The following is a 10688-nucleotide window of genomic DNA, read 5'->3' as shown; positions in this document are numbered from 1 at the left end:
TTCAACCTCGTCTCGCACGCGCGCAGGATGTACCGCTCGCTCGTCTTCACCACGAACCAGCACTACTGCCTGCACAGCCTCGCCCTCGTTGTGCGGCCGCGGCAGCGCGAGCAGCTGCACACCACGGCGTTTCAGGCTGGTGAGTTGACGCGGCGTGTGCACTGCGAGGGCTGCATTGCGATTCACCGCTACAACGCCGACCTCGCGGTGCGGGAACTACACGTTCCGGCCCGGCTGCTGCAGGGCCTCCTGCCCAGCGCCCTGCTCGAGGCGTTTCTCTTCTGGCAAGATGAAGAGGACGACAAGATACGCGGCTACCCGCTCGGCGACGCGCAGGACTACTGGTTCAGCTACACGCTTGAGGTGCGGTTGCGGCGGGGCGCTGGCGACTGTATCGTCACGCGGCGCAGCGGCACAACGCACCAGCCCAGCAGCAGCGGCGGTGGGCGGAGACCGCAACGTCAGTTCCGCGGCGCGAAGAGGCCCAAGACGGAGACAGCGGTATCCGCGAACGAGGAGGTGGAGGTGACGCAGGCGCAGGTGGCGCTGGTGTGCAGCGCGCTGCCGTACTTGACGGACGCGACGTGCTGCTGGCTGCTGCAGCGCACGCACGGCGACGTGGCGGCGGCGATTCAGCAGGCGACTGACCCCGACACCCGCGACGCCGTGGCGGCCGTCGACAATGAGGAGCGGCAGAAGGAACATCAGGCCGAAGAGAACGAGGAAGGAACCACACACCACGACAACGACAACGAGATTCATGAGGAGAAGGAAGCACCACTCGTGCTACTCAACCTGCTGCAGAACGTTGAGCTGTTCCCACTGCTGCAGCTGTTGACGAGGCTGGAAGACTGCTCGCACATCTTGGTCTGGGGACGCGCATCTGCAACACAGCCGCGTGCAGAGGAGGGAGAGAAAGGAACTAGTGCGACGCTGGCGGATGTGGTGTCGATTGAACTGCCGCGACTCCGCGCAAAATTGCATCCGCATGTCGACACCACCACCGGCCGCCTGCGCCTGCACCTCGCCGACCACCCCGGCTGGTACATCGCGGAGGCCGACGACATCCCGCACAGTACTGGCAGCAAGAAGAGCAGCGGCAGCAGCGGTGGCCAGGATTTCCTGCACCAGCTGCAGCGCCCCTTCCAGGAGTGTGTAACGCTGTGCAATAGCACCAACGACTTCGCGCTCATGGTGCCAAACCACGACTTCACCCCGATGAACGTCCAGGACGACCCATTCAGCCCACTGCTGCTCTTCGACCGCGCATCGCTGCGCTGGCAGGAGAATGTGCCGTCGCCGTTCTACCTCTACGCTGTACACCCGTGCGGCAGCTTCCTCACGCCGCCGACGCTCGCCGCCTCGCTTTACTATGCGGTTGTGCAGTGTGCGACGCGGCACTACGCAGGTGCGATGCGGACGCTAGAGTCGTGCTACACGGATAGCGCCTTCACTGGCGAGGAAGCCTTTATGTTCGGCCTCATGGAGCGCACGCTGCAAGACCGTTTTCCTGACGCCCACGCGGTGCGGCTGAAACTCGCCCACGCGGTGCAGTACGGCCCGCAAGAGCTGCCGTGGGCCCTCCACATCGACCTTTCTGGATACCTACAGAAGAAGCGGCACGTCTCACAGGCGTGCCAGCTGACGCGTGACGAGGTTATCGACCTCCTCCGCCGCTGCTCCAAGGCAGTGCCCATCATCCATGCGCAACTGCAGCTGTGGGCCGGCCTGCTTAAGGCCGAGCAGAAGCAGCAAAAGAGAGCTGAGACCAAACCAAAGCGCCGCAAGTCGTGTGGCGATGCGCTGAAGGTGACACTGCAGACGCCGCGGCTGGACCGCTGCGGCTACCCCTGGGAGCACCTGCTGCAGTACCGCTGGTCACGCATCGCACCACAGAGACCGCGGCGCGTCACGTACGAAGCGCCACCAACAGAATCGCTGCAGGAGCAAGGCCTCGTCGAGTTCCTCTGGCAGGACAAGCTTCTGTCCGACGAGGAGAGCGGGGCGAACAGCAAGCTCGGGTTTTACTTTCTGTACTGCTTGAAAAAGGACAAGCTCACACCGAAGTTGTTCGGTGGCGACGTGCGCGTGACGCTGACGCAGCTTCTCACGCGCTGGTTTCACCTGCGCCACGCCCGCTGGGGGCGCGAGGCGCTCCGCGACGGTGAGACAGAAGTGCGGCCGTCGTGGTGCGGTGCGGTGCTGCAGCTGTTTGACATCGCACCTTCTGCCGGCTGGCCGGACACGCTGTCGGACATGCAGGCGCAGTACCGCATGCGCCGTGGCGTGAACATGACGGAGACGACAGGCGAGGGCATGGCAGCAGCGCCGACGCTGATGCAGTTCTACCAGGCGCTTGATCGCGTGGCGCGCACGACGTTTGAGTCCAATGCGGCGGTGCAGCAGCAGCGGGAGCGGTGGCAGCTGAGTCAGAGCCGCACCGTCATGCAGCGGAAGCTCTCTGTGCGCATGACAGATCACCTGCGGCCGCGCGTCGCCCCCGCGAACACCGGCCAGGACCAGCTGCAGCTCGCGTTCCGCGCATTCCGCGCAACCGCACGCGAGGCGCTCCTGGCGAACGAAGAGGAGGAGAGCAACGGGGGTGCGGTGATGCAGCGGCGACTGCTTGCGCTCTTTGGCGCGCCGCTGAGCGAGGTGGAGGTGCTGTCGCGCTTCATCCACACGGAGCCTGCGGTACGGCGCGGGTGTGATGGCCGGTTGCCCTTCGATCTCCGCCGGCACGCTCAGTGCAGCACACCGCTTGCGCAGCACATGCTGGAGCGCCTCGAGGAGGATGCCGCCCGATTTGCGCAGCAGCAGCAACAGCAGATGCACCGCTCGCTGACGGCGCTTTCCCGCGAGCGGATGCAATCCATTCTCTGCGAGGGCCGCACAGCCGCTGCTGTGCAAGGGGAACTTGCCACCGCGACGGAAGATCTGCAGCAATGCATCGCTGCCTTGTCTGCCCTGAGCGCAGGGGATAACGCGGACGTGCGGGAACTCACCGCGTCAGTGCTGCACCTCGCCAACGATGTGCCCACCGACGGCAGGGGCAGCAATGCCGACGAAGCTGATGCCGCGCTGCATGTGCGGGACTTCCGCCTGCAGCGGTTGCAAGGCAGCCGATGTGCGGTGCCTCTCGAGTGGCTGCTGGGGGCGTTGTTGAGCACCGACATGGCGGCGGATCTGCAGGCTGTGAACCCCTTCCACGGCGATGTGGCGCGGCTTAGGGCGGACCTTGTGCTGCTGATGCTGCTCGCCAACCGCAGTTACATGGCACAGCAGGCGAAGCAGTCGGTGCGCCAGCTGGTGCTCTTCCTCGAGCTGTGCGCGCTGCTTCGCGGCGTGAACGAGAAGAGCGACAGCAGCAACGCCAACATGGCGGCGGGGCAAACGGCGATGGACGCACGCCGAGCGCGACTGCAGGAGTTGCTGCAGCGTTTTTCCGTCGGTGTTGATGTTGAGGCGCTGGAGCAGTGTGAGCAGCAACGACAGGAGACAAGCGGTGGCAGTGACGACGTCATCACCACCAGCAGCCGTGGCAGCTGCCCAGTGCGGTGCCTACCCGAGGATGTCGTGGCGGCGCTGGAGAGCCGCATGCAGCAGCTGGCCAACGAGGCAATTGACCTCCTCACTGCCAGGCGTCACTACGCGACGATGTGCGGCGAGGACAACGCTGCGGTGGCGCTCGACCCACGGTACCTGCTGTTCGAGTTCATGCACAACATCCTGCTGCGCGCACGGCAGGTGGAGATGGTGCGCTGGTTCGTCGACAACACCCGCGCCGGCGTCTCGCGCGTGCAGCAGATGATCATGGGACAGGGCAAGACAACCGTTGTTGGCCCGCTGCTCGCGCTGATCCTCGCCGACGGTGAGCAGCTCGTGACGCAGGTCATGCCGACGGCGCTGCTGGAGCAGACGCGCGGCATCTTGCGCCGCTGCTTCAGCGTGGTGGTGCCGAAGCAGATCTACACGCTGCATTTCGACCGCGCCTTTGACGACACCAACACAAGCCACATCGCGCTGCTGCAGCAGAAGTTAACCGCCGCCGCCAGGACGCGCGCCATTCTTATCTCCGCCCCCGAGTGCATCAAGTCCGTCTTCCTCAAGTCGATCGAGCAGCTGCACATCATTGAAACCACGCCGACGGAGGAGCTCGACGCGGCTCACGACGCGGTGGACGAGCGCACGTCGGCACACGCGCAAGGACTGCTGCGCCGCACACAGCAACGCTCCGCCGTGGCGGACGCCATCACACCTATCATTCAGCTGTGGCAGCGCGGAGTGCTCATCATGGACGAGGTCGACGTGCTGCTACACCCGCTGCGCTCTGAGCTGAACTTCCCCATCGGCCTTAAGCACCCGATTGACCTGAGCGGGCCACGCTGGACGCTGCCGATCCACCTGTTGGATGCGGTGTTCTTCTACCAGCGTGGACGTACTGCGACTGATGGTGGCGCCGAGACAGCAGCGCAGCAAGACCAACGGGACAACGGGGCACGGAGTCGCCTGCAGGAGACGGTGCTCGCCGTCGTGCATGACGCCATAGCAAAGGGGTACGAGACACGTGCACTGCAGCGAGAGCCGCACCTTGTGCTGCTTGACCACGCGTACTACCAGGAGCTGTTGCTCCCCGCCCTGCTGCCATGGGCACAGCTGTGGTTGTTCGAGCAGATTGAACGTGAGAAGCGGCGTGGCGTCGCCGCAACATGTGCGGCATCCGCGTCATCTTTGGAGTGGCAGACGTTTGTGGAGATCACGACAGCCTTCCTGCAGCTTCCGGAGCGTCCCGACCGCGAGAGCACTGTGGGTTTTGCAATCAACGCGAACTTCCGCCCCTTCGCGATCCAACTTCTTTGTCTTGCCCACGACTGGCTTCACCGACTGCTTCCGCATGTGCTTGCAAAGATCAACCGCGTGAGTTTCGGCCTCCTGCAGCCGCAGGAACTCGCGCTGACGGACCCCGAGGAGCGCGAGCGGATGCCGCTCAGTCGCCGCATGATGGCGATCCCATTTGTCGCGAAGGACGTGCCGAGCCGCAGCTCCGAGTTCGCCCACCCTGATGTGGTGATCGGACTGACCATTCTCGCCTTCCGCTATGAGGGCATGCGTTTGGCAGATGTGAAGGAGCTGCTGGTGCAGCTGAAGCAGGACTTTGCACGGCAGTCCGGACCCAAGGAGCACCGCCCTGCCGCAAAGTTGTACCACCACTGGCTTCGGCTCAGCGCCAGTCTCGTCGATGGCGAAACCGATGCGCCACCGTCGCCGTCTGGTGTTGCGGCCGCCGTTGTACCTGATCGCTCCGGCATCCCACTCTCACAGCTGCAGGTGACGGATGAGGTTGCGATGCATGCACTGCACCGCCGTCTGCGCCACTTGCCNGAGGTGGTGCACTACTACCTCTGCTCGCACGTTTTTCCCCGCACCATGAACTTCCAGGGCATGAAGATCAGCGCGTGTGGCCACGAGCTCGGCTCCTCTATGCTCTTCACCCAGCGCATCGGCTTCAGCGGCACGCCGAGCAACCTGCTGCCGCTTGACCTCGGCGAGTGCTTCTACGAGCCCGGCAGCGATGGGCGTGTGCTGTCGGTGCTGACCGACCCCGCCGTTGTCACGGCAGAGGTGCTTCCGCCCGACTGGATGCCGTTGCGCGTGCTCGACCGCATCGCCACAGCGCACCCGCCGTACCACGCCCTCATCGACGCCGGCGCGCTCATTACAAACATGGAGAATGAGGACGTTGCACGGTACCTGCTGGGTAAACTATCGCCCACTCTGTTTGACGGTGTCGTGTTCCTCGACAGGAAGGACAGGCAGATGATCCTGCAGCGCAGTAACGGGCTGAAGGTTCCGGTGGCACAGTCCGGCATCGCTCTCACGCGCCGCTTCACCTTCTTCGATCAAGTGCACACAACAGGGACAGACATCAAGCAGGCCGCCTCCGTGACGGCGATTGTGACGCTCGGAAAGGACCTTGTGTTCCGCGACTACGCCCAGGGCGCGTACCGCATGCGTGGTGTGGGCAAAGGGCAGCGGCTGCGCCTCTACCTTATTCCCGAGGTACTAGCGCGCATCCACGCCACGCTCGGAGCAGCGGAGACACACAACCTACTCCTCGACGTCCCCGTGTGGCTGCTGCTCAACTCGATGCAGATGGAGGGGCTACAGTTCATTAAGCTGACGACGCAGGAGCTGGCCAATGTGTGGCGCAAGAAGGCGCTGCAGTACCTACTGGCAGATTCCATCCACGCAAACGCACACCCTGACGCGTACACCGATATGGCGCGCTGCAGACGATTCCACATGCAGCGCCCGCCCATCACCAGCACGGGCAGTAATGAGCCACCGCTTCCAACGGTGTCGCTGCTGCGTTCCTCCATTCACGAGTTCCGGGAACTAATTGCGTACCCCGTAGACTCGTGTGTCGATACCCCGGTTCCCTTCCTGCAGCGCCTCACGGAACAGATGAACGGCAAGCCGCAAGAGCTCATCAAGGACGACGGACCATCTCAAGAGCTTCTCCGTGGATTGATGCAACGCATCGGATCTTCGCTCACCTCCCGTGGCGGAGAGAGTTCAAACATAGCGAAGAGGGAGTCATCAATGAATTTGGATTCGGAGGTCGTGCATGAGCAGGAGGCGGAGGAGGAGCAGGAGCAGGAGGCGGAGCAGGAGGAGCAGCGCATTTCTGTCGCCTCACGCGATGACGAGTTTCATATTCCGTGGCGCGTGGAAACGCTTCAAACGTACAGGGATCCACAACCAGCGAAGGGCAGCTGCTTCTACCCGCTTCACCGCCTGCGCGTGCGGCCGCAGCAACCGCTGTTACTGGTCGACGCCACAGTTCAAATCAGCGACAACTACTACCGCGAGAATTGGCACGGCGTGGGCGAGCGGCGCCTAAAAAACGCGTTTCTTATGCTGGAATGGGTACCCCCATCGCCGAAGGAGCAGCAGCAGCAACAACAGCAACAACAACATCAAGAGCGTGAAGAGACACCGGAGGCCAATGATCATGTCGTCTACGCTGGACTTGTTACACTCGCGGAGGGGGAGTCGCTGCGATGGATGATGCACCACCCATCGGGTATCACCGCATCTATTCGCATGGCGCTGCGGGTTGTGAGCAACGGGCGCTACATGGACGCCACCGATGTCTTTGCGGCCACACTGCCACATGTGCGTGAGCAGCGCATCCGAGTACCCTTCTTGAGGCAAGATGCCCAAGCTGCACTTACACCGGCGCCTACGGCAGTGCGTGACGGCGCCGTGCTGTTGTACCGTTTCTTCAATAACGACATGTTCTTCTCCAATGGAGAGCTCGCTGTGCTGGAGCAGATGCTGTGCGACGTTACACATGCAGACCGACTGCAGTTCTTCATGGACTGTCTGCGCGCTCGGCGCCGCCACCGCAACCACTGGGACGACGCCCCCGTCGCCGCACTCTTCGTGCCGGCGGAGGACCGCGAGAGTATGCGGCCGCTGGCCATCCTTTCAGCCCTGCGTGTTCGCTTTGAAGAGCTACAGGACAGAGTCATGACGGCGAAAGATGCGCAGAAGCTACGGCTTATCGAGCAGCTGCAGTCATTCCACACACGTGCCGAGAAGATAGCTGCAAAGAAGAACAATGGCCGTCAACAGCACCAACCGGCTTCGTCACGATCTTCAGTGCCCATGGATGCTGTGGCGCGGCTTCTGCATGATGTCTTTTCGGCCGTAATGAAACCTTTCACGCTTCACGACGTTGAGCAGACGCTGCGGTACTTGTGCCATCACGAATCCCCCGGCTTGACTGCGACGAGGGCCACCACTTCCCCAACTGCTGCTGCTGCTGCTGCTTACAGCGGCATGGGCGATGTGAGTGTTACGTTGTCTCACTTGACGGAGGCATTTCCCGTCCTCCGAGAGGAATTCCTGAAGAAGCGGCTGGAGGAGGCGGGGGAACCCGTGGTGTGTGACGCGGAGCCGTGGCACTGCCCAACATGCACGCTCCTCAACGATCCCGCGATGCGGCGATGTGCGGCCTGCAATTCAGTAAATCCCTCTGCGAGCGGGGAGACTGCAAACAGTGCCCACGGGGCGGAGCAGCCGTGGCAATGTCCGCAGTGCACCTTCATCAATGCATCTCGCCAGCAGCCGGTGTGCAGTGTCTGCCTTACAGCAAATCCCTCCCCACTGGTTGACGCGCAACAGTCACACGGGGACGTGCGTCACGGGCTCAGTACCGCTGCTGCTTGGGAATGCCCGTCCGGCTACTGGGTATGCTCGGTGGAGCATGGCGGCTGCAGTAAGTTCAACCCCAACGACGTCTTCTACTGCCAGGTGTGCGACAAGGCAAGACCCAACCTCGCTTCGCTGCGGTTCTAGCCCCATGTGCTGCAGAAAACATGATGCAGAAATCAAGAGGGACATGTGAGGTTAAGAAATGCGGCCGAAAAATGACCACAGAGGACCGGATGATTAATGCATCAATCATAACGAGGGAAATCATACAATGTAGGCCTCCGCTGCTGCATTCGCTCTTATGTACTGCATGCCCATCATGTGTTACCGCGAAACCAGTAAAGGGAAAAAGAAAACTACGATTTCGCGATACCTCGCTTTAACATTTTCCATGGCTCCTGTGGCAGTCAGTTTTGCGTTCACAGTTAGACGGAGTTTCCTCTTCTGCGGCATATGCGCCGGCACGACTGGACACAGACAACGCATGAAACAAAAGCGGCGTCGATACTTCGGGAAAGAGAAACAACCAAGTACTTCATAGATCTCTGCCTGCCCCTCGTTATTCTCATTCACGTTTACATTACAATGAGAACCGTATATGTATGTGTCTCTCTGGGTGCATCTGTGCCACCACCTACACACTGAAAATACCACAGCACCAGTGGGTCGCATTACCCATTCGTGCAATAGCCAACACTTTTAGGGAACAATACAATGTGGCCCTCCCTTGTTGTCCTTTGCTCGACGCTGTATGATTGAAAATAAAATGAATCCAGCCGCTTACAGGAACTAATATCGCTGTTACAGTACAGTTTATCCCTGATAAACCTTTCAACGGTTGCACTTCTCCTTTGCCTCTCCATATCTCTTCCGAGAAGACAAATTTATGTTGGCGCCAGTCTTAAACTTACGCATGCACACAATCATTGCCCCATGAACACAGGCTCCGTGTGTCGCCGCTCGCACTGCTGCTGCCCGCCGCGCTGTGGCTTCTGCTGCTCTCGCCACTGAGCGCGTGTGCCAGCGACGCTGTGACGGTGGGGCTCCTGCCGCTGTTGGAGACAGACGGGCGGTTCACCCACGGGACGGCCCGCGCTCTGAAGGCTGGGCTCAGCGCGTCGCTGTGGTCACGCAACTTCACGGTTGCGGACGGTGTGAGAGTTGAGCTTATTGATGGGAAGGCGCCAGCAGGCGGAGGTGGTGGTGGCGTGTCTGCGGCGGTGGAGGCACGCCCCAAGCTGCTCGCTGTGCTGGGGCCTGTTGGTGACGAGGAGACGGTGTCGGCTCTACCAGCACTCAAGGAGCACAACCTTGTTGCGTTTGCGCTGTTCACCTGGTCGAGCCGGGTGCGTGGGTGGAACCCGCACCTGTACTTTGTGCGGCCCGACCCTGTCTCTGAGCTGCTGCCGCTTCTGCGCTACTCCGTCTCCCAGCTGCGTGTGCGGCGGCTAGGGTTCATGTACCTGCGGGGTGTGGGGTTCGGTGAGATGGAATACGCGCACGCCGTGAGGGTTCTGTCACGCATGGGCTACACGCTGAGCGGTGTGTTCACTGTGGAGAGCTCTGTGGCTGGCTCTGCTGAAGATGCCGCGTTCAGCGCTGCGTGGGAGACGTTCGCCGATACTCGCCCGAGGGCCGTTATTGTGTTTGGTGCGCCAGGGAGGGACACCGCGAAGTTTGTTGAAAAGATGCTGACGGACCAGCGTACTGCGTCCGCCTACCTCCTTGCGCCCTCAGCGCTTCAGAACATACTTGTACCTGTTTGGCGTGCTGCGGTCTCTCGTGGGGTTCCTTTCATTCGTGGACATGTGACAACGACAGGGACCACTCCACTTGCTACCAATACTCGCTTCTCCGCTATTAAGCGTTTTCAGTCTGTCCTGCGAGATTACCTAACGAACAGCGGCCAGAGAGACTACACGGACAGGAATCACTTCCTCAATAATGACCTTGAGGGTGAGCTGATGGTTGCTGGCTGGATTATTGGTGAAGTACTGTCGCAGGCACTCGATAGTCGTGTGTGGCTAAAAAACAGAGAAACTTTCCGACGGTCACTCTTCACCCAGCGTAGGTACTTAATTCAAGACATTGTGATTGGCGACTTTGGCGGGGAATGTGTAGGATCAGCAGCTTCACAGGGCGCCATCTGCGAATGTAATCAGGGTGGACGAACTGTCTTCATGAAACGGTTTGTAGAAAACTTCCGTAGCCAAGTGGTGCCGAAGGGACGTGTAACTTTTCCGACATCGGAATGTTACGGCTCTGCATACCAACTTCAATCGCCGCTAAATGCGATTGCTGCGATGATGCACAGTATTGTAGTGGTGCCAGAGGCCAGGGAAAGCTTCTCAAACGGTATATTTGCAGCAACGGGAGAAGCGCAATTAAAGACAATCCACGAATTTTCCGTACGATTTCTGAACTCGACTACAGATGATGCTGGAATGGCGCTAAACCAGGAAATA

The 10688-nt window shown here is 60.9% G+C and overlaps 2 protein-coding genes across 2 annotated transcripts; both read left to right on the top strand.

Moving 5' to 3' along the window:
• Nucleotides 1-27: 27 nt before the first annotated feature.
• Nucleotides 28-8367, top strand: DQ04_06091010 (NXN protein; the record flags this gene model as incomplete). Its single annotated transcript, XM_009314533.1, has 1 exon — nt 28-8367. The coding sequence occupies one exon, from the start codon at nt 28-30 to the stop codon at nt 8365-8367; it is 8340 nt and encodes a 2779-aa protein (XP_009312808.1).
• Nucleotides 8368-9680: 1313 nt separating this feature from the next.
• Nucleotides 9681-10688, top strand: DQ04_06091000 (adenylyl cyclase; the record flags this gene model as incomplete). The annotated part of the gene is made up of 1 exon (XM_009314532.1): nt 9681-10688. A coding segment is annotated over one exon (1008 nt), but the record flags the coding sequence as incomplete, so codon positions are not given.

This window comes from Trypanosoma grayi (assembly GCF_000691245.1).
Source record: "Trypanosoma grayi strain ANR4 Tgr_609_V1, whole genome shotgun sequence".
NCBI classification, from domain to species: Eukaryota; Euglenozoa; class Kinetoplastea; order Trypanosomatida; family Trypanosomatidae; genus Trypanosoma; species Trypanosoma grayi.
This window is presented reverse-complemented; position numbering and strand designations above follow the sequence as displayed.